The sequence below is a fragment of the Pelobates fuscus genome, chromosome 1, assembly GCF_036172605.1.
Source record: "Pelobates fuscus isolate aPelFus1 chromosome 1, aPelFus1.pri, whole genome shotgun sequence".
Lineage (NCBI taxonomy): Eukaryota > Metazoa > Chordata > Amphibia > Anura > Pelobatidae > Pelobates > Pelobates fuscus.
The window spans coordinates 203,199,655-203,223,589 of NC_086317.1; the positions used below are offsets into that span (position 1 = coordinate 203,199,655).

The 23,935-nt window shown below is 46.2% G+C and overlaps 1 protein-coding gene across 1 annotated transcript in view; it reads left to right on the top strand.

The window, feature by feature from the left end:
• Positions 1-6,432: 6,432 nt before the first annotated feature.
• Positions 6,433-23,935, top strand: part of LOC134608379 (monocarboxylate transporter 7-like) — a 29,243-nt gene continuing 11,740 nt past the window's right edge. Inside the window, exons 1-3 of the mRNA XM_063451187.1 lie at positions 6,433-6,658; positions 7,106-7,249; positions 23,724-23,852. Coding sequence (XP_063307257.1) covers positions 6,433-6,658; positions 7,106-7,249; positions 23,724-23,852 — 499 coding nt within the window. The remainder of the gene's footprint in view (positions 6,659-7,105; positions 7,250-23,723; positions 23,853-23,935) is intronic.

Sequence of the window (23,935 nt, forward strand, 5' to 3'; positions counted from 1 at the left end):
CTGAGAGTCAACCAAATTGTACGAGGTTGATACTCTGGACTGAAGCACTTAGGTTCTCCTACTCCTAAATGGCACACACTATATTCTATATTTAGGTATCTACATCTTGATACATCTCCTTTACACTCGTATTGTGAATGCCAAATTAGGGTTTGGGAAATATGGTTACCTGTTCTTGTAGTCTTAATGCATACCTCACAGCTAGGAGTGTCGGTACCTCTACCTTCCTGAATATAAAAATACAAATAAATAAATAAACATTATCATAAACACATCTTTCGTCGTCATCCTCAGTCTTCGTCCGTGCGAAGGCACCTCAGCTTCCAGGATGTAAGGGCTGCAGGGAATGGAGTTCTGCTCGTCTTCACAGGGGTCCCTTCGAGACTTTTCCTGGCTTATATACTATACGTCGGTGAGCGGACAGGCTTTATTATGGCCTTCTCACTCACTTACCAAATCTCTGAAACAATAAAATTTGTAATCCACAAGGTTCCTCGTCACTCCGACTGAGTCGTGCGCTTTAACCGGATCTTGCAGGGATTCTCTGGATCTGCTGTAACTTGCCAAGAATCGACTGCTGCTGGTTTAACCCTGGAGTGATGTATCCACGGAGTCACTTCGGCTACTTTTATCGCTGTAGGGGTAGACAAAAGAACAACATAAGGACCTCTCTACTTGGGCCCTAACGGTACATTATTCCACTCTTTAATCCACACTTGGTCTCCTGGGTGGTAACTATGAACTGGGGGATAAATATTGACAGGTAATCTATCTTGTACCCATTTCTGTACCTCCTCCATAGTCTTACCCAACTCTACAACCTGCTGCCGGGTAATTCCTTCTCCCAACTGACTCAAATCCCCCCTTAAGTTACCAAGTACGGGAGGTGGTCACCCATACATGATTTCAAAAGGAGAGAGGCCCATCCTTCTGGTAGGTGTACTGCGGATTCGCAATAGAGCTATGGGTAAGAGAACGTTCCACTTAAGTTGGGTTTCCTGACACATTTTAGCCAACTGATTCTTAATAGTTCTATTCATTCTCTCTACCTTACCAGAACTCTGGGGTCTATATGCCGTATGAAGCCTCCACTTTATACCAAGCATATGAGTCAGTTGTTGTAGGCACTGATGAACAAAAGCTGGACCATTGTCCGATCCTATAGAGCAGGGTAGTCCATATCGGGGTATTATTTCTCGTAACAGGAATCTCACAACTTCTCCTGCTTTCTCTGTACGAGTAGGACATGCTTCTACCCAGCCTGAATAGGTACACACAACCAGGGGCGGACTGACAGGTCGGGCAGATCGGTCATGGACCGAGGGCCCGAGGCAGTCAGGGGCCCGGCAGCACAGTCATGCTCTGGCTGAGGAGATCAGAGATCTCCTCAGCCAGAAAACACGATTCCTCTGTTATTCCAGTGATATGCTGCAGGGCCCCTGCAGCATATCACTCTGTAGTTAACCCCCTTCCTCCCTCACCCGTTTACTCTCTCTCAGGGAGACCTGGCAGTGAGTATTCAGCTCTTGCTGCCAGGTCTCCAGCCGTGCGGTGCTGTGTGTGAGGAGGAAGAGGCGGGGCCAGGAAGTGACATCACTTCCTGCCCTGCCTGAAGAGCACTGGACGATAAGTAGCTGGAGCAGCCTGGCAAACAGCACAGGTAAGCTTCTTATAATTTTAATTCAGGTCAGCACCCCCCTGTCTCCCTGTACCCATATCAGCCCCCCCTCCCAGTACCCACATCAGCCCCCCCCAGTACCCAAATCAGCCCCCCTGTACCCACCTCAGCCCCCCTGTACCCAAATCAGCCCCCCCTGTACTCAAATCAGCCCCCCCCTGTACTCAAATCAGCCCCCCCTGTACTCAAATCAGCCCCCCCAGTACCCAAAATCAGCCCCCCCAGTACCCAAATCAGCCCCCCCAGTACCCAAAATCAGCCCCCCCCAGTACCCACCTAAGCCCCCCCAGTACCCAAATCAGCCCCCCCAGTACCCACCTCAGCCCCCCAGTACCCACCTCAGCCCCCCAGTACCCACCTCAGCCCCCCTGTACCCACCTCAGCCCCCCTGTTCCCACCTCTGCACCCCTCTACCCACCTCTGCACCCCTCTACCCACCTCTGCACCCCTCTACCCACCTTAGCCCCCAGTACCCACCTCTGCACCCACCTCAGCCCCCAGTACCCACATCATCCCCCCCAGTACCCACCTCTGCCCCCAGTACCCACCTCTGCTCCCACCTCAGCCCCCCTGTACCCACCTCTGCTCCCACCTCAGCCCCCAGTACCCACCTCAGCCCGCCTGTACCCACCTCTGCCCCAATATCCACCTCTGCTCCCACCTTAGCCCCCCTGTACCCACCTCAGCCCCCAATATCCACCTCTGCTCCCACCTCAGCCCCCCAGTACCCACCTCGGCCCCCCTGTACCCACCTCGGCTACCACCTAAGCCCCCTGTACCCACCTCTGCTCCCACCTCAGGGCCCACATCAGCCCCCAGGAACCCACCTCTGCCCAACCTCAGCCCCCCTGTACCCACATCAGCCCCCCTGTACCCACCTCAGTGCCCACATCAGCCCCCCTGTACCCACCTCAGCCCCAGTACCCACCTCAGTACCCACCTCAGCTCCCCAGTACCCACCTCAGCCCCTAGTACCCACATCAGCCCCCCTGTACTCACATCAGCCCCCCTGTACCAACCTCTGCTCCCACCTCAGCCCCCCTGTACCCACCTCAGCCCCCAGTACCCACCTCAGCCCCCCTGCTCCCACCTCAGCCCCAGTACCCATCTCTGCTCCCACCTCTACCCCTCATTACCCACCTCAACCTCCTTTACCCACCTCAGCCCCCAGTACCCACTTCTGCTCCCACCTCAGCCCCCAGTACCCACCTCTGCTCCTACCTCAGCCCCCCTGTACCCACCTCCGCCCCCAGTAACCACCTCAGCCCCCAATACCCACCTAAGCTCCTCCTCCACACACCACATCTCCCCTTGCACCCACCTCAGCCCCCTTTCTCCCTGTACCCACCTCGACCCCCCTGTACTAACCACAGCTCCACCTGCACCCACCTCAGCCCCCCAGTACTAACCACAGCTCCCCCTGCACTTGCCTCAGTTCCCGTGCACCTACCTCAGCCACCATTCCTCCTTGCACTTACCCCAGGATCTACCTATCCCTGTACCCACCACATCCCTTATGCCACCTCCAACTACCATAGCTCCTATCCCTTTCAGTACCCACCACAGCCCCTATGTCCCTTCCTGAGCTCACCACAACATCTATGTCCCATCTCATACTCTGTCCAGCCCCACCCCCCACTTCAGTCCCCGTGCCTCCCTGCGCCCACCTCAGTCCCCGCGCCTCACAGTGCCCACCACAGCCTCTGTGCCTCCCTGCACCTATTTCAGCATTTATCCCCCTACACACACACACTACAGCCACTATCCAACTTATACACAGTAGAACCTCTATTATCCAAACACGCACACACTACAGCCCCAGTAACCACCAGATGCCTACTACAGATTCTATCCCACACACACTGCAACACAGCCAGCCCTCTCTACTCACATAATGCACTGCAAATAGCCCCATTCACACACGCAAAAACCCACAAGGAGCCTCACTGTATAGACACACCACAAGCAGCATCCCCACACATACAAAATGACATGCAGCCTCCCTTCACATACACATCACAAACAGCATACCCACCATTGCAATACTGCACACAGCCTTCACACACACAACTTTTACAATCTCTTATAAAGCGCCAACATATTCTGCAGCGCTGTACAATAGGTAAAACAAGAGAAAGGATTAATCTAACACAACACTTTGACATACAGGAACACATCACTAACCACATCCCCCACGCACGCAACCCCACAAGTAGACTCCAAACACATGTGGCTAGTTTTAAGGTTGTACATGTGGGGGATGCTGCTTGTGATGTCCAAAGCAAAATTAGTGGAAGTGTGTAATTAAATTTGCTTTATTTTAATTGCTGGGGAGGCACGCCAGCAAGGGTTACTCCATCTAAAAACAGTGTTTATTAAAACACTGGTTTTGGTTGGATTAACCCCTTAAAAGTAAATCTGGCCATTTTGGGGGGCACTCGGGGATGTGGGAGTCAGGGATTTGTGGCTCACACATCCATTCTGTGTGCTGGGCAGCCTACACATAATATATGTGTAAAAGCACCAGAAAGAAGGGGTAGAAGAATAGCAGGGAACCAGAAAACCTTGGACCAGGACCAGGAGGGCGGGCCCTTGATCAGTCCGCCCCTGGCTCTACCACATATGGTACTTGGTTCAAGTACCCTATATCCTTTGTAGGTGCTAATGTGTTAAAATCTCACACTTTTTAATTCACATGGAATACCTGGCAGTCCAGGTCCATGTAACTTAGAATTTACCCATGCACCTGCACAGCATTTCTCAATAGATGCACGAGGCATCATACAGAAGCCAAGTCAATGTGAACGCAGAAGTACAGTATAAGTAAGCATGCTTTGTACTTAAAGGCTTTCCTAGAAGTGGCGGTTATGCACTATGGAGATATTTTACCATTTTGGCAATAAGTACGACATAAATAAAGCCATAAAACTTGAAAAAAAAAAACAGAAACTCATCACAGCAAGTAGGACTGGAGAAAGACTTAAGAACCTGCTAGAAGGTTGTCATGATTTATGAAGATCTTCAGCAAGATGCACGGCAGCAACTCTACCAAAGGTAAAGCATGGAATGAGAGAGAGGTATTAACTGACCCAAGAGTGTCTGAGCTTAACGCTATGGAGGAAATATGAAATAACAGGACTACACTAAAAAATATATTCAAACCAGAAAGAGACAAAATAAAAAATAAGAATAAGTAAAAAAAATAACCATAAGACACATCCAGGTTGCAATGACCAGATATAAAAGAGATTTAAAAAAAAAAAAGAAAAAAGTGAGTTCAAGCACATTTTTAATAAAAAAAAAAAAAAAGTTAACATATCAAATATATCTATGACAGCCTTACCTGCATACCTCATAAACATTGTGATGTCACAGGCAGACAGCCTTATTTCCTCCTTGCTTTGCACATTGTTTGCACAGTGTATAGGTCATATGCCTTCAGTGCAGTGGTCACCCATCACTTATAGGTTAATATTGACTTTAATTCAAGAAATTCAAGAAAAGTGAGAATATTTGTACATTTACAGGTTAGTATTAAACCTCCTTTGATATTTAATTTTTGTTTAGAAACCTATTTGCCAAATACATATCAACCACAAGCCTTTACAATAACATGTGGACAGAAAAGGACTAGAAGGACAGTCTTTTGAATAAATAATTATATTTACATCAACATTCACTATACTACATTTACTAATATAATTCAAATTGAAGATCTGTGTTGGTTGACTACTGTGTTTTCAGAATTTTAGGCATTGACATAGGAACCAATTATCTGCTATTAAAAACATACTTTAATGAGAAGAAATGATGAAGTATTAAGAATAATTGTCTGTTTAAAGGGACACAAAGCACCATAACCACTACAGTGGATTCCAATATACAGTAGCCAGAGGTGGTATCCGGAGGTATGGGAAGAATTCTTCTATGGGGATGTCACTGGAAGTAATATAATGGGAGGCAATGACATTCCCGTAGAAGAATCCTTCCCATACCTCCGAATACCACCTCTGGCTACTGTATATTTACATCTATATTGGTATACTAATTTTGGACTTTCTCAACCTCTGGACTTTAAAATCTGGACATTTCTGTATTTATTACCATATTTTTCTTATTTAAGCTGTTTTCCACTGTACCTTAAGGATTATTAATCTGTGACCCCTTCTGTTGTTTTTTCTTTGTTTACTGTCCATAAGCGGGGAAGAGGGATCCCCCCTTTTATTATTTCTAGCAGGTGTTGTCAGCGCTGTCCCTTTTTCTATATCTCTTATTATCTCCATATTTGCACTCACACCTTTTTGGAGTAATAGTGACAAAAACATGCTCTTCTGATAATATGAAAATTACACTTCTGAAATCTGAATAAGAAATTGCCAATCTATCTGACCTTGAATGGCAGTGTCAGACTGAGAGAACTGCAAACAAGTTCTCATTGATGCTGCAGAAGTATAAATTCTACATTATCAATGTGGCTGCAAGGGGATTCCTGTTTTATGTTTAACTGCTCCAAAATGGTTTGTCAGCAAACTGGTGGACAACACCCATGGACTTATAGCACCCAGACCACTAAAATAATCTGCAGTGCTTGGAGTGTCCATTTAGCTTTACAGCCATCTTATTTCTGCCCATAGAGATTAGAAAAGCAAAAGAATGTGGCTTCTTCAGAGATAATTTCCTAATACTGTGTAAATGTAACTATTTTTCCCCAATATGTGTATGATGTATTATGGCTTTGTGTCCTCAGGGCGAACATGATTGCTATGAAGAAATTTATGCGCCCCAATGTTTATACAAAGGTGCCTGATGGAGGCTGGGGCTGGGTGATTGCCGTGGCCTTTTTCTTTGTGGAAGCCTTCACATACGGAATCATCAATACTTTTGGAATTTTCTTTGATGAACTAAAAGACTACTTTAATGAAAGTAACGACAAAGTATCATGGATCTTTTCTATCTGTGCATTTGTCTTCACAGTCACAGGTAAGTGGTTTAAAGGAATAGTTCTTTGGAGGTCAGGTAACCTGACTTTATATGAAGGGATAGAAAATGCTTTGATCTACAAGAACTGCATGTTACCTGCAGACATTTATTTGACATTTTAGCCCCACTCTCACGTAGAAAGACACCAGCTCATAGGCTGGAAGTTTATCTGGTTATTTTAGTCAATCCACAATTCAGTGATAAGGGAATCACCAAAGAAATACTCAGCATTAAATTCAGGCTCTCTTCATGAAAGGTTTTATATTCTAGAAAAATTATATTCTAGGAAGGGTGTCAAATTGACAAAGGAATTGCAAGATGAAAAAAGGCTATAATTTTCCTCAAAATGTGCAATTCCCAGTTGAGTGAATAACCCCTAAATGTATTTAGATTTGTTATGGAACACTCTTAATTACAGGAACAAAAGTGTCATCTGTTTAATTTTAGCTCCCATTGCTAGTATCCTGACCAGTCAGTTTGGACATCGCCTTGTAGTCATGGCTGGAGGATTGCTTTGTAGTATTGGCATGCTGGTAACCACATTTGCAAGCAATGTGAACACAATGTACATCTCAATTGGCGTTATGTCAGGTAAGTGCCCCAATCCCAAAATCATACAAAATTGTACCAGAAATGTTAGTAAGTGCCCCTCATTTACAGCTCTTAGTAGAAAAGAAAGATTAAACCCTCCTTGCTCCTATGGCCAGCATTGTGCGACTGAGTGAAAGAACTTTGTAGTGGCAAAACTAATATTTCCCAGTACAATACATTCACACATGGAAAGTGCCATAAGATTTCCGTCTGAGGAAACCTTACCTGAGGGATCCTGATTACTGATGTCGCGAACATAAAATTTTACGTTCGCGAACGGCGGACGCGAACTTCCGCAAATGTTCGCGACCGGGCGAACCGCCATAGACTTCAATAGGCAGGCGAATTTTAAAACCCACAGGGACTCTTTCTGGTCACAATAGTGATGGAAACGTTGTTTCAAGGGGACTAACACCTGGACTGTGGCATGCCGGAGGGGGATCCATGGCAAAACTCCCATGGAAAATTACAGAGTTGATGCAGAGTCTGGTTTTAATCCATAAAGGGCATAAATCACCTAACATTCCTAAATTGTTTGGAATAATGTGCTTTAAAACATCAGGTATGATGTTGTATCGATCAGGTAGTGTAAGGGTTACGCCCGCTTCACAGTGACAGACCAAACTCCCCGTTTAACGCACCGCAAACAACCGCAAACAGTCCATTTGCACAACCGCAAACTCCCCATTTGCACAAGGTTGGATACCAAGCTAGCCATGTCCCGTTCCTTGTCCTCACTGATGTCATTCCTCCACCCAGCCACGTACAACACCAAGGGTCCCCGAAAGGTGACAACAAGCCCCTTGGGACGCCTGCTGTGTTTGGTCTTCCACCTCCTCAAAGCCACCTTCCTCCTCTGACTCCTCTTCTTCAGACTCCTCTCTCTGCGTTGCCTCTCTCTGCGTTATTATAAGGTGTGTTAAGTAGTACTATTGCTATCAGTTTAATCCCTGTTACGTACCCTATCAGGGGACGTGTATATGGCATCGATTTTAGGAACCGGGAGATGGAAAAAGATGCTTGGTCGGTCCTCCTACTTCAAATTTGGGGCACTGCGCGTGTAATCTAATGTGCCACCAAAAAGGAGTGGTGTGTTAAGTAGTCCCCCTCATCAGGCCTTTTTTAGTCGAATGTATCGCCCACTGTCAGTTCTTAATAAAGGTGAGGTAATCTAGACTTTTTGACCTAGGCGACTTCTCTTCTCAGTGACAATACCTCCTGCTGCACTGAAGGTCCTTTCTGACAGGACACTTGAAGCGGGGCAGGCCAGAAGTTCTATCGCAAATTGGGATAGCTCAGGCCACAGGTCAAGCCTGCACACCCAGTAGTCAAGGGGTTCATCGCTCCGATATCTGCAGTTAAGGCGAGGTAGTCTGCTACCTGTCGGTCGAGTCGTTCTCTGAGGGTGGACCCCGAAGGGCTGTGGCGATCCATAGGACTTAAAAAGCTCCGCATGTCCTCCATCAACAACACGTCTGTAAAGCGTCCTGTCCTTGCCGGAGGAGGATTACTTTCACCTCTTCCCCTGTTAGATTCCCGTTGTGCTGTGACATCACCCTTATACGCTGTGTAAAGCATACTTTTTAATTTATTTTGGAACTGCTGCATCCTTTCCGACTTGCGGTAATTCGGTAACATTTCAGGCACTTTCTGCTTATACCGGGGGTCTAGTAGCGTAGACACCCAGTACAGGTCGTTCTCCTTCAGCCTTTTTATACAAGGTCCCTCAACAGGCACGACAGCATGAAAGACCCCATTTGCACAAGTTTGGATGCCGAGCTACTCATGTCCCGTTCCTCGTCCTCAGTGATCACACTGAAGGTATGTTCTTCCCCCCAGCCACGTACAACACCACGGGTACCAGATAGGTGACAACGAGCACCCTGGGATGCCTGTTGTGGTTGGTCTTCCTCCTCCTCCTCAAAGCCACATTCCTCCTCTGACTACTGTTCCTCACAATCCTCTTCCAGCGTTGCCGCAGGTCCAGCAAGCGATGCTGATAAGGCTGTTTCTGGTGGTGATGGTGACCACAACTCTTCCTCTTCCTCTTTATGCTCATCTATGGCCTGATCCAGCACTCTTCGCAGGGCATGCTCCAGGAAGAAAACAAATGTTATGATGTTGCTTATGGTGCCTTCGGTGCGACTGACTAGGTTTGTCACCTCCTCAAAAGGACGCATGAGCCTACAGGCATTGCGCATGAGCGTCCAGTAACGTGGCAAAAAAATTCCCAGCTCCGCAGAGGCTGTCCTAGCACCCCGGTCATACAAATACTCGTTAACGGCTTTTACTTGTTGGAGCAGGCGGTCAAACATTAGGAGTGTTGAATTCCAACGTGTTGGGCTGTCGCACATCAAGCGCCTCACTGGCATGTTGTTTCGCCGCTGGATATCTGCAAAGTGCGCCATGGCAGTGTAGGAACGCCTGAAATGGCCACACACCTTCCTGGCCTGCTTCAGGACGTCCTGTAAGCCTGGGTACTTATGCACAAAGCGTTGTACGATCAGATTACACACATGTGCCATGCACAGCACGTGTGTCAACTTGCCCAAATTCAATGCCGCCAACAAATTTCTTCCGTTGTCACAAACCACTTTGCCGATCTCCAGTTGGTGCGGAGTCAGCCACTGATCCTCCTGTGTGTTCAGGGCGGACAGGAGTGCTGGTCCGGTGTGACTCTCTGCTTTCAGGCAAATCAACCCCAAGACGGCGTGACACTGCCGTATCCGGGATGTGGAATAATACCTGGGGAGCTGGGGGGGGTGCCGTTGATGTGGAGCAAGACGCAGCAGCAGAAGAGGACTCAGCCGAGGAGGTTATGGAAGAGGATGGAGTAGGAGGAGTAGAGGAGGTGGCAGCAGGCCTGCCTGCAAGTCGTGGCGGTGTCACCAACTCCTCTGCAGAGCCACGCATTCCATGCTTGGCAGGCGTCAGCAGGTTTACCCAATTCGCAGTGTAGGTGATATACCTGCCCTGACCATGCTTTGCAGACCAGGTATCAGTGGTCAGATGGACCCTTGCCTCAACACTGTGTGCCAGACATGCCATTACTTCCTTTTGCACAATCGAGTACAGGTTGGGGATTGCCTTTTGTGCAAAGAAATTTTGGCCGGGTACCTTCCACTGCGGTGTCCCAATAGCTACAAATTTTTGGAACGCCTCAGACTCCACTAGCTTGTATGGTAAAAGCTGGTGGGCTAAGAGTTCAGACAAGCCAGCTGTCAGATGCCGGGCAAGGGGGTGACTTTGTGACATTGGCTTGTTACGCTCAAACATGTCCTTGACAGACACCTGACTGTGGGCAGATGAGCAGGAACTGCTCAAGGCGAGAGATGGAGTGGCGGATGGTTGAGAGGGGGCAAGGAGGACAGGGCTGAAGATGCTGGACCAGGAGGAGGATGGCGGCTTTGAGTTTGTGTGCTGCTTGTACTCATGTGTTGATCCCATAGGCGTTTGTGATGTGCGATCATGTGACTTCGCAAAGCAGTTGTACCTAGGTGGGTGTTGGACTTCCCACGACTCAGTTTCTTTTGGCACAGGTTGCAAATAGCATCGCTGTTGTCAGAGGCAGACACACAAAAAAAATGCCACACTGCTGAGCTCTGCAATGACGGCATTCTGGTGGTGGCAACAGCATGCGGTGATTGGCGTGCTGTCTGGCTGACCCCGGGTGCCGATGCATGCTGTCTGACTGTGCCACTAGCTCCTTGCGACGACCTCCCTCTTCTTCCAACTTGTCTCCTCCTCCTCTCTGTCTCCCCATCTGAACTTTCCCCCTGTTCTTCTTCTCTTCTAGCCGGCACCCATGTGACATCCACGGACGCATCGTCATCATCAACCGCTTCACTTGTATCTGACAACTCAGCAAAGGAAGCAGCAGCGGGTACAACATCATCATCACCACACCGTACGTCCATGTGTGTAATGCTGCCTAACTGAGACATATCCCTGTTATCTACATCCTCTGGCAATAATGCTTGCGCATCACTCATTTCTACCAACTGATGTGTAAATAACTCCTCTAACATATCAAGTGAAGCGGCTGTGGTGCTAGTGTTGGTGGTGGCGGCAGGCGGGCGAGTGGTAACTTGAGAGGTGCCCGAAGCTAAGCTGGAGGAGTGTGGTGCGTCAAGGTTCTGAGCGGAAGCTGTAGAAGATTGGGTGTCCTGTGTTAGCCAGTCAACTATGTCCTCAGAACTTCGAGTTCAGGGTACGTGGCCTCTGAACACTGGGCATTATTCTAGGGCCAAAGGGAATCACAGCACCACGACGGCCCCTGAGGGGTGGCCTGCCTCTGCCTGTCATTTATTTTTCGATTAGTGGTACTATGCGTGCAAGCTACTGTGACAACAGATATGAGTGGCACTGTGCACTGGCAGAAGTTGGCAGAGTAGACGCTGTAGGCCTGACACACATGCTTGCAGATAACAACTGCTATTCAATCTATTACATTTAAAAACATTTTTTTTTTTAAATGTACACTGCTGTTACACCAGATATGAGTTGCACTGGTGTGACACTGTGCCCTGGCAGGCCCTGAAACGCACACGTGTGAAGGAAACTGACTGCTATTATTTCACAGTCAAATTTCTAGTTTTGTTTTTAAATGTACACTACTGTTACACCAGATATGAGTTGCACTGGTGTGACACTGTGCCCTGGCAGGCCCTGAAACGCACACGTGTGAAGGAAACTGACTGCTATTATTTCACAGTCAAATTTCTAGTTTTTTATTTAATGTACACTACTGTTACACCAGATATGAGTTGCACTGTTGTGACACTGTGCCCTGGCAGGCCCTGAAATGCACACGTGTGAAGGAAACTGACTGCTATTATTTCACAGTCAAAAAAGTTTTTGTTTTTTTTTAAATGCAAGCTATTGTGACACCAGATATGAGTGGTGGCACTGGGCAAGTGGGCACAGTATACGCTGTGAGGCAGGCAGGCAACTGCAATTAGATTACACAGAAAAAAAAAGCAGACTGATGTTCTAGCCCTAAAAATGGCTTTTTGGGGTGCTGTCCTTACAGCAGAGATCAGATGAGTTCTTCAGGACTGTAGTGGACACTGAATACACTAGCCTAGCTATCGTTTTCCCTATTAAATCAGCAGCAGCACGCTGCCCCTCCTCTCACTAAGAATGCAGCTTCAGAATGAATCTAAAATGGATTCTATCCAGGAGGTGGGAGGGTCTGGGAGGGAGGGTCTGCTGCTGATTGGCTGGAATGTGTCTGTTGACTGTGAGGTACAGGGTCAAAGTTTACTCAATGATGACGCATATGTTCGCCATCCGTGGCGAACAAGAACAAGTTATGTTCGCCAGGAACTATTCGCCAGCGAACCGTTCGGGACATCACTAATCCTGATATTTATGTTGGACTTTTGTTCAGTGTAGGACTGACGACTCGGGCAGATAGGTCATGGACAGAGGGCCTGAGGCAGATAGGGGCCATGCTCTAGTTGAGGAGATCATAGACCTCACCGCCTAGAAAACATAATTAATCACATATTAAAGTGGGAGGTTATGGGACTCCTGCAACCTCTACAATCACAGGTTAGGTGACCCCTTCTCAGTGAGACCCAGTGTTCTGTCACAGTTCTTGCTGTCTGGTCTCTTTCCCCTCTGCAGTGCTATCTGTGAGGGGGAAGAGGTGGCCAGGGGGTGGGAGGAGGAAGGGCAGAGCACCTAGGAGATAAGGAGCTGTAGCAGCCTGCAAGAAAGTACAGTTAAGCGCCATGTAGACTTTTTGTATAGCCCCTATCCCCAACGCACCTACCTTAGCCCTCCCTGCACCCACATCAGCCCCTAATGCAGAAAACCAAAAGGCAGATCCTCAGCTGTTATTGATTTTTATCTTCCAGTTGAGTTTCTGACTCATGCTGAAGCAGGCAGGTTCACCAACATAAAGGCCTGTAGGGCCAGTGACATGGTAGTAACTGACAGGGTAAAACACTAAATTCAGTATACACGACTAATACTTAAAGGGGCACTATAGTCACCAGAACAACTACAGCTTAATGTAGTTGTTCTGGTGACTATAGTTAGTCTTTGCATGCATTTTCATGTAAACACTGCCTTTTCAGAGAAAAACATTGCAGCCTTAGGACACCTGCAGTGGCCACTTCTCAGATGGCTTCTCTGGGGGCTTTCTGGGGCAGTGCTGGCCCGCCTCCTTGACGGAGATCATCAATGTCACGAAAGCACCCTACTTCAAGAGTGTGCCTGACATAGTTGTGGTGGTGAAAGGGTTAAAGATCACTATTTGTCTGCACTAAAACGGAAATAATGATAAATTCCCACTTAACACTACCCAAACTTAACCATAATAATATAAATATTAAAATGTTAACACTGCCACCACCAAGACAATTTATAAATGGGGTGCCTTCGTCCCCCACGTAAATTAATAAAAAAAAAACACCAAATACAACTTAGCACAATATTTATGTTATTGCATAACACTAATTAGTCTATTCTGGTAACGTGATTCTTTACCAGACAAAGGCAGAACACAATAAAGGAATATTTATTATGAGCATCAAATAGTCACAATGCATACAAAAAATAGATGATAAACAAATTATTTACACCAACAACAGATAAAAAACTAAAAGGAAAAAATAACAGAAGTCCCAATCACTTACTCAGGTTTAAACTCAGGTAAAACTTCTGCCCTGGGGGTCTCTGGCAAGGAAGATGGTGACTCACTCAAAATTAGATTTTGGCCCCAAGCAAGTACAATATGCATTTCGATAGCATTGGATATATACCCTGTGGATTACCAAGCCTGGCCCAGAGGTGAAGAAAAGGCTAACCTCTAGAAACAATAAGTGACCACCCCCTTGTGTTCCAGACCAACATGAATCCAAATAGAAATGTTTTCTTCGATCTCCTCTTTTGTACGTGCCAACAAAATAATAATTGCATCTATGAATTTGTTACAATTTTTCCATTCCATAGATACGGCACACTTCTTACTTGTGACCCAATATAGCGGACATCACAATCCCTTCCCATATGGTTAAGTTACGCCAATCATGTTTAGGATTGATTAGAAGATTGTGCTTGTCCCATTCTAAATATAATAAAAATTAGGCTTAATTATTAATCTGTGGATAAGTATTAATGTTTCTTTTGGATCTAATACTGGAACACAAGGGTTTTTTTTCTTGAAAGCTAATGATCATTAATATTTTAAGAAATTAACTCATCAATTAAGAGTTACAGGCCATATGGTTGAAGTCAGTTAGTTTACATTGGAACTAGACATACAGGCTTTTCAAGTGTAGAATTTCACAGTCCACCTTGCAGAGCCTTTGATTAATCAAAGAATCAATCCATGTTGTAAGTCATCTGACCCCTTTCACATTCCTACCCCTTCTGTCATCTGACCTCTACCAAGTGGCCAATTCATATATGCACTACGTAAATTACATTAAATGGGAATATTCTATAGTGCAACAATGAATTACATACCCTTGGCATGACACCTCCCCCAAATAAGAGACGCAATAGGAGAAGGCTCTCATGCTTCTACCTTGTGTATCAACACTTGTTCTTTTTTTTGCCTTCACACCATACACTCATCTTTTTCATAGCACTGTTTATGTATGAATGGGGTAGCCCTCATGTGTTCTCACACCTCCCCCAAAAAGGCTTGTATTTAGTCCCTAAGCCATATAACAGCCATATCCACAACAAACATGCCTGATTTGCCTGTTTCCATTTCCCACTGCTCTCTGGTCACATCCCTTGGGCCACACCCACTGCACCCATGTAGAATCTCTAAGGGGAAGAAACCAACAGATTTCTGCAGTACCCCCCTGTAAACACACAAAAGATGAGACAGAAAACACTCCCATTTGCTTGTATCAACACCCTTCATCTCTTTTATTGTGTGGTCTGTCTGCTGGGCTCATTGCACTATCTGACTCTGAACCTTTCATTCAGAACCAGACAGTTGCTTAGAGACAGACTCCTGCTCCTGAGCTGGCTTGGGTGTATGCGTGACGTGTGGTGGTGATAAGGTGACAAGGTTCCTTGTTTCCCTAACAGTATGCTCCCATGCGGCCATACTCCCTGGATCCACAGGCTGAGTCTGTCCCTGCCCTTCACTTTGGGCAGACTGTGGATGGGTCGACTTTCCTACCGATGAAACCACTGTCTCTCCCTCGCTTCCACTCCATCTCCTCACACAAACAGAACCTTGGGAACTGGCTGAGTCTGGCACGGAGTACGGCTCACAAACATTCTGCTCTCCCTCATAGCCATGCTGTCCCTCCACATTTTATACACAGCACATTAAATACATTTGCTTCAGGCACATTTTTGCACATATATTCATTCAACCCCCTCTTGCTAGAAGGTTTTTTCTGTACATTTTCACAGGACACCTTTGACACCCCATGGTCAGGCACAGAATGTTGCCCACACTTACGTAATTTCCTCACCCAGCCAGGCCATCCTCTCACATAGACCCTCAAACTCTCCTGGTTCTCGCACCTGACCTATTCCTGGTTGAGGCACAGGTGAACATACCAACTCATCCTGCCCTGACTCCCAATGAGTTAAACCACTTTTTTTTTCACATGGCATCTCAAACATTTCTGGCTCTGGCACAGATAGGCACACACACTCATCCTCCCCTAGCTTCCTGTGAAGTTGTTTTTGCCCATTCCCTCATGGTATTGCACACATCTCTGGCTCTGGCACAGACTAACACACAATCTGCCCTCCCAGCAAAGTTGTCAAGATCTCTTACCTTATTCCATCATGCCCACGTGGTGCAGGATCCAGGGCAGACTCCTCTTCCAACGAGTTAAGCATGTAACACGCCGGCCGCTGGAGTCACCCCCTTTTTATGACGTGGCGCATGCGCTCCAACGTCATGACGTCATTGACGCGGCCCCGTGGCCTTAAAGCAAAAGATGCTCCCTTATAAAAGGGGTGCCTTTTGCCTTGTTCCTTGCCCTATTGTGGTTCCTTATTTTCCCCTTAGTGCTCTTTGATTCGTCTTGCATATTTACTGTTGGTTTTGTATACTGACCCGGCTTGGATTTTGACGTTCCTGTTTTCTGGTTCCCTGACTCGGTTTGTATTTTGACCTCCTGATTTCTAGTATGCTGACCCGGCTATTCTTGTATCATTCTCCTGATCTCTGGTATTATGATTTTTGTCTATCCTCTGACTACTCTTTTTCACCTACGTTAAATCCGACCATTTTAAGGTTCAGTAATACATGCTTGGATTTTTTGTGGGTTTACATACTGCGTGTTGGGTTATCACACGACCGTGATATTAGAATAGGACCTTGGACCCTGCAGGTGTCAACCCACAAGCTTCTGGCCATGATGTGCGGTTCGAGGAAATGGACCAGTTTGCCCTTGCTCTGCAGACTTTACTGGCTCGTACAGCACATCTGCAAACCGAAGCGCAAAATCCTATACCTGTAGTTGCTTCACTTAACCTAGAGGTTGCCACAGTTAATACGTCCACTCATATGACGTCCCCTTTACGTTACGGAGGTGCATGCTGAGGGTTTTTAAACCAAGTCAGCATACACTTTGAATTACAACCCAGGGCCTACCCTATCAAAAGGACTAGAGTGGGTTTTATGATCAACCTACTTGTAGATAGGGCATTGATATGGGCAAACCCTTTATGTTAAAATAACAACCCCTTGGTATACAACTATGCTGAGTTTGTGGCTGCATTCAAACAAACCTTTGATCCCCCAGGAAGATGAGTGAATGCAGCCAAAACTCTTCTTAAGATGGAACAAGGATCCCTTCCTCTTGTGGAGTACGCTTTAGAATTTCGCACTTATGCTGCAGAAGTGCGATGGAACAACCAGGCATTTGTAGACATATTTATGAATGGTCTCTCGGATACTTTGTTGGATGAGGTTGCAGCTAGGGACTTGCCAGAGGATTTAGAAGAACTCATAACCTATCTGTCCCATATAGACGAGGGCCTCAGGCTTGACCTTAACGCTCCCAACTTCAGAAATAACCACTGTGGCCATCCCTGAACCCATGCAATTAGTGTGAGAACAGGAATGAACCGTTAAGATTATGGACCAGCACTGGTACATTATCAGGAGTGTGTGAACTGCTCCGGGAGGATGGCTGCGTGATATGGGTGAGCTTAATGCAACCTGAACAGGTTGTGGATTCAGGGGGGGGGGGGGAGGGTTGGGAACATAGCGGCAAACTGGGAATGTCTCGGGGCTAACAAGATAGAAGCATCTCAGCTGGGGGTAAACTGTGTGTGTCCTGGTTATTATTGTGTCCGGGGGAGTCAGGTATCTGCTGTGTCGGTCGGCATCCTGCGTGGGTGCGGGAAAGCCCAGTGCCTTACAGAATGCCGGGACCTCTGCTAGTGTGGAGAGTTTATGGACAGTTCCCCTGTTGTGTGACCACCAGGAACCTGGGGGACCTCCAGTGATATTCCAGTCCCGCTTCTCTGAGGGTGCTGGTGACCAGGTGCAGCGATCTTCGCCATTGTAGCGTGGATCTAGTGAGGTCTTGATAGACTGTGAGTTGTGCGCCTTCAAATGTTAATGGTGTCTTGCCCCGGAGAGCTGTCATCAGCCTGCTCTTGTCTTGGGAGGTGGTGCAGCGTACAATCACATCTTGAACCGCATTTGGGGCTGCTCTGCCTGAGGATGGTAGGCGGTATATCCCATCTGTGTTACATTTTTTGGCATGCGTTGGCGGCAGGACAGCGGCTACGAGGCGCCTCATATAGTGAGGCAGTTCGTCAGATATGATTGCGTCTGGTACTCTCCTGATCTTAAGGTGGTTGCGCCTTGTTCTGTCATCAAAGGCGGTATAGTGGAGAGAGATTGCTTGCTGTTGGGCTCGTAGGGCCAGGACCGAGTCATGTAGGGTTGTCAATCCCTGCTTAATGCCGGAAATATCGTCCTCTGTGGACTGCACCCTGTCGGCAATAGCCTGCACATCTGTTTTTATGGATGCTGTGCTGGATGCCAGGAGGGTTTTGAGTTCCCCGACCAGGTTCTGAAAGTCCCGCTGGGTAACTGGGGCAGACCCATCTGGTATCCCTTTGGGTGTCTGTGCCCTTACTGGGGGTTGGTCTGGCGGCATGGGGTCTATCGGTAAAAATTTATTTTTTATGTTATTGATAGCTAGGCATGAGCATGGGGAAAATATTCGGCTCGGTTCGGCATTCCGAAATTTGGGACTTCGGCAATTCGGCACTTCGACACTTTAGAACTTCGGCAACTTTGGCACTTGAACACTTTGGCACTTCGGAACTTCAGCAACTTCGGTACTTCGGGACTTTACTTGGAGCCGCTTGGTAGATAACTCCCTAATTCCCACGGTATTAGGGAGTTATCTACCAAAAGACTGAAAGACCTAAATTGGTCTTTCAGACAAATTTACTAATACTAAGTAAAAATTACTGTGGCTGCTAACTGTTAAAAAAAATAAAAAAACCTAATGTCCTCCCCCCTGGCCCCCACCCCTGAATGGTGGGTGGGGGCCCTAAACAAGAATAAGGGGGGGGGGACCTAATGTCCTCCCCCCTGGCCCCCACCCCTGAGTGGCAGGTGGGGGCCCTAAATACAAATTAGGGGGGGACCTATTGTCCTCCCCCCTGGCCCCCACCCCTGAACGGTGGGTGGGGGCCCTAAACAAGAATAAGGGGGGGGACCTATTGTCCTCCCCCCTGGCCCCCACCCCTGAATGGTGGGTGGGGGCCCAAAATACAAATTGGGGGGGCCCTAAATGCAAACTTAACCCCCCCTCCCCCAGGTGACTAGGGGTCCCCAAACCCCTAGTCACCCCCTCCCCCAAAAAGTAAACCCCTACCTACCCCCCTCACCCTAAAAATAATGAGGGGGACCTTTAACTAAATACCTGTAAAAATAAACATAAACTTACCATTTGATGTTTTCTTTCTTCTAAAATCTTTTTTTTTCAGCCCCAAAAAAGGCCATATAAAAAGCCATAATAACCGACTCAATTAAAAATAAACAAACACTGTGTAATTTGACTCATAACTCTCTGATTGGTGGATTAAGTAACCAATCAGAGTGTTATGAGTCAAATTACACAGCGTGGGAAAATTCCAAAGAACTTTCCCACGCTGTGTAAAATGACACAGAGCACTCTGATTGGTGGATTTCAAACCAACCAATCAGAGTGCTGTGACAGGTAAATGTAGAGACTTACCTGTCAGATCACTCTGATTAGATGGTTTAAACCCACCAATCAGAGTGCTCTGAGCCTAATTGCAGGGCGGGGAAAGGTTTTATAAGCCTTCAGTCTGCACGGAGCCCTCCCTGGGTTGAAGATGGATTATTGTTTTTTGTTCTTGTTTTTTTTTAATTGCGTCGGTTATTATGTATTTTTATTTGGCCTTTTTTGGGGCTAAAAAAAGAAGATTTTAGAAGAAAGAAAACATTGAAAGGTAAGTTTATTTTTATTTTTATAGGTATTTAGTTAAAGGTCCCACCTCATTATTTTTAGGATGAGGAGGGTAGGTAGGAGTTAATTTTTTGGGGGGGAGGGGGTGACTAGGGGACCCCTAGTCACCTGGGGGGAGGGGGGTTAAATATGTATTTAGGGCCCCCACCCGCCGCTCAGGGGGGAGGACATTAGGTCCCCCTCAATTTGTATTTAGGTCCCCCCCCTTATTTTTGTTTAGGGCCCCCACCCACCGCTTAGGGGTGGGGGCGAGGGGGGAGGTCATTAGGTCCCCACCCACTTATTCTAGTTTAGGGCCCCCACCCACCACTCAGGGGTGGGGGGCAGGGGGGAGGACATTAGGTCTCCCCCCTAATTTGTATTTAGGGCCCCCACCCACCGCTCAGGGGTGGGGGCCAGGGGGGAGGACATTAGGTCCCCCCATTTGTATTTAGGGCCCCCACCCACCACTCAGGGGTGGGGGCCAGGGGGGAGGACATTACGTCCCCCCTTATTCTAATTTAGGGCCCCCACCCACCGCTCAGGGGTGGGGGCCAGGGGGGAGGACATTAAGTCCCCCCCCCAATTTGTATTTAGGGCCCCACCCACCGCTCAGGGGTGGGGGCCGGTGGGGAGGACAATAGGTCCTCCCCCCTTTTTTTTCTTTAGGGCCCCCACCCGCCACAGGTTGCTCACTGTTTAATAGACATGCCCCTACTCGCGGTATAGCGAATAGGGGCATAATTTACTAATACTAAGTAATCTTTACTTAGTATTAGTAAATATGACTGAAAGACCAATTCAGGTCTTTCAGCCTTTTAGTAACTTACTAAAAGGCTAAGTAACTTACATTTTATATGAATGTATGTTACTTGATTGTTGTAAGTGTTGCAAATGCTTACAGCTGAATCCTGGCTATGTTTGTATACGTTTTATTTGAAATTGTATACAGTGTAACATTCTTCTTCTTTCACTGGGTAAGTATAGCAGCTACTGGTAAATTTCTAAATAAAATTAGATCCTAAAAAAATGATATTAATTGAATATTTATTTACAGTGTGTGTATATAATGAATGCAGTGTGTGTGTATGAATGCAGTGTGTGTATGAATGCAGTGTGTGTGTATGAGTGCAGTGTGTGTGTGTATGAATGCAGTGTGTGTGTGTATGAGGTCAGTGTGTGTGTATGAGGTCAGTGTGTGTGTATGAATACAGTGTGTGTGTGTGATGCAGAGTGTGATGCAGAGCCTTGGTGGGGAGTGGGCATTTTTATTTTTTTATTTTTAATTATTATAATTTTAATATTAATATTTTTTTGTTATATTAATATTTTTCTTAATTTTATTATTATTATTATTATTATTAATATTTTATTATTTACTTTTTTATTTATTTTTTCGTCCCCCCTCCCTGCTTGATACATGGCAGGGAGGGGGGCTCTCACTCCCTGGTGGTCCAGTGGCATTGGCAGTTCAGTGGAGGGGGCTGGCAGAGAGTGTTTACTTACCTCTCCTGCAGCTCCTGTCAGCTCCCTTCTCCTCCGCGAGGTCCGGTCAGCTCCCCTGTCAGCTCCCAGTGAAAGTCTCGCAGCCGCACTCTGACCCCGCGGCTCTCGCGAGACTTACACTGGGACTTGCAGAGGGAGCTGACCGGACCAGCGCAGAGGAGAAGGGAGCTGCAGGAGAGGTAAGTAAACGCTCCCTGCCAGCCCCCCTCCTACACAGCCCCTTGTCTGTATTATGGCAACTTTTTTTATACTGTACTTTTCTAAATAAACCTACGTCTCTGTGAAAACTGAAGTTTTTGTTTTTTTGCAGCCTATATAAACTTAAACCTTGTTTATTTTGCCTGTGTTAGCCTTTGAGTTTGACATGCTTGTTGTAAGCCATCTGGCCCTTTTCACATTCCTTTGCAATTTACATTACCCCTTCTGTCATCTGAACTCTACTAAGTGGCCAATTCAAATATGCACTACATAAATTACATTAAATGGCAATATTCTATAGTGCAACAATGAATTATGCACCCTTGGCGTGACAATCAGAATTGACAATCTCAGCCAATCCAATGCTTTCCTATGGGGAAGCATTTTAATTGACTGAGATCATCACTTCTGATGATGTTAGCAAAAGAGGCAGATATGGGGCAGAGACTGCACCAGCAGACTGGAATATAGTTAAGATATTACTATATTTAGGGGGGCTAGATAGAATTGCACTTGCTAGCCAGCCACCACAACAAGAAGGTGTAAAATAATAATAAATAAGACTTATAGGGCGTCTTTAACTGCATACACCCCTTGAGTATCAAAGGGGTGTATGCAGTTAAAGACGTCCTTTTCCTATAGATGGAGCTATGCTGCAGTATTCTCCAGATGTCATCGCCGCCGATCAAATCTCCAAATAGGTAGTAGAGCTCTTACAAGAGCTAGTGATTAGTTGTGAAGCAGGTTCCCTACAAGCACGAGACAAGGCTACGTGTTGAGGGTTAAGCTGAACTGATTTTTAATGGGGCCACACTGGCCTTTTATGCAACTTTTCCCAACAAGGATGACACCCAGGTGGACCTTGTTGGGAACAGGGACACACAGTGAAGTCAATAAACATAGAGTCAGACAGAGAGACACACCATACATTACACACATTCCCTCCCCTCTGCTTGGGAGATATTTGAGTTAATTACTGTATCAACTCAATTATCTCCAAATGAAAAAGAGGGACAATTTTATGCATTTCTAGAAACACCCCACAATCACATCAGAACCCCATATAACATACATCTCCTGATAACCCCTATCTGGGGGAACAATATATTTAAAAATCATTCAAATCGGTTCAGGGGTTCGAAAGTTAGGTGGAAGTCCCATTTCTGCCCGGCCATGCACGAGGCTCCTGCCCAGAATAGTTCCATGAATTCAGCTGGTGCGGCTGGTCTCTTTCGTGCATGGTAAAATGTCGAACAATAGTTCAAATACTCATTCGTGCGTACGATAGTCGTGTGCCGCTTACCGTGTTACCGAATGCCGCCTTCTTCGGATGAATGAATACGAATCTAAGTTGTCCTGGAATTCTCAGCAGTGTTCGGGCCATCGAGTGTCTGAAAATAGTTCCAGACACTTGACGACCAAACCCTGCTGAACGCGTTCGACAAAACAAGATGGCCACCGCCACGTGTTTGTGCATACGAATCGAGCCACCCAGTGAACCACTTAGAATGTTAGAGTTGCGGTTTGTAATAGTGTCAAATAAGTCAATTGACTGCACACGACTGTCTTGGGTGGTCGAAAGGTTCGGTAAAACATTCTGTATACAAATTAGCTGGGTAAAGTTTGTTTGTTTCTATTCGTATACCGTTTTAGGTGAATGGTAGTGTAAATGAATAGATAGCAACAAAATTAGAAATCCAACGAACAGGGCATCTGTTACAAGGGGTCTGTATGAGTAGTCAACCATATTAATTTGCCCCATTCAGTATGGACCGTCGGACTTTAGTAAATTACAGTTTGAATTAATCACTGCAAGCAGCAAATAGTTGCTCGGACTCCTTGAGATGGGTTGACAATAAAAATCAGCCTCAACCAGAATTATGGATAAAAACAGGGTCTTAATAATAGACATTTACTAGGAAATGTAATATAATTAATACAAAAATTGTGATTCACAAATTAGAATGGAAAAAACGAGTCTGGGAATATTTCCAAGTCTAGTTTTCCCTTAGTTTGTCATTTGGATTTTATTCATGAAAATGTAGAGCTAAACAAATAACTCTAAACAAGAAAAATGTATGAAAACTAGGTAGTAACTTATAACATTGCTATACTCGTTAGATTAACTAATGTCTCCTTATTCTAAATTTAAATATTATAGTTAGTAATAATTATAGATCTGGTCAATAATAATTATTTATGAATAAAGGGTTGATGCACAGTCAATTTGCCATAACAATTAAGCTTGCTACCTAGAATCTAAGTGCAGCTAGTTGGTAGCAGTTCTGTTTCAATGTTAATTCTCGATAACATATTTTTTTTTTTTCATTTAGGACTTGGCTTCAGCCTTAGCTTCTTCCCAAGCCTCACCATTTTGTCACAGTACTTTGACAAGCGCCGGTCCCTGGTTATTTCTGCTGCAACCACAGGGGAATGTTTTGCAGTCATTGTATTTGTTCCAGGTAAGATCTATAATTAACTAGTGTCTGCCCTCCCTAAAGTAACAATAACCAACAGGTCAGTGCACAATGGACCAGATTACACC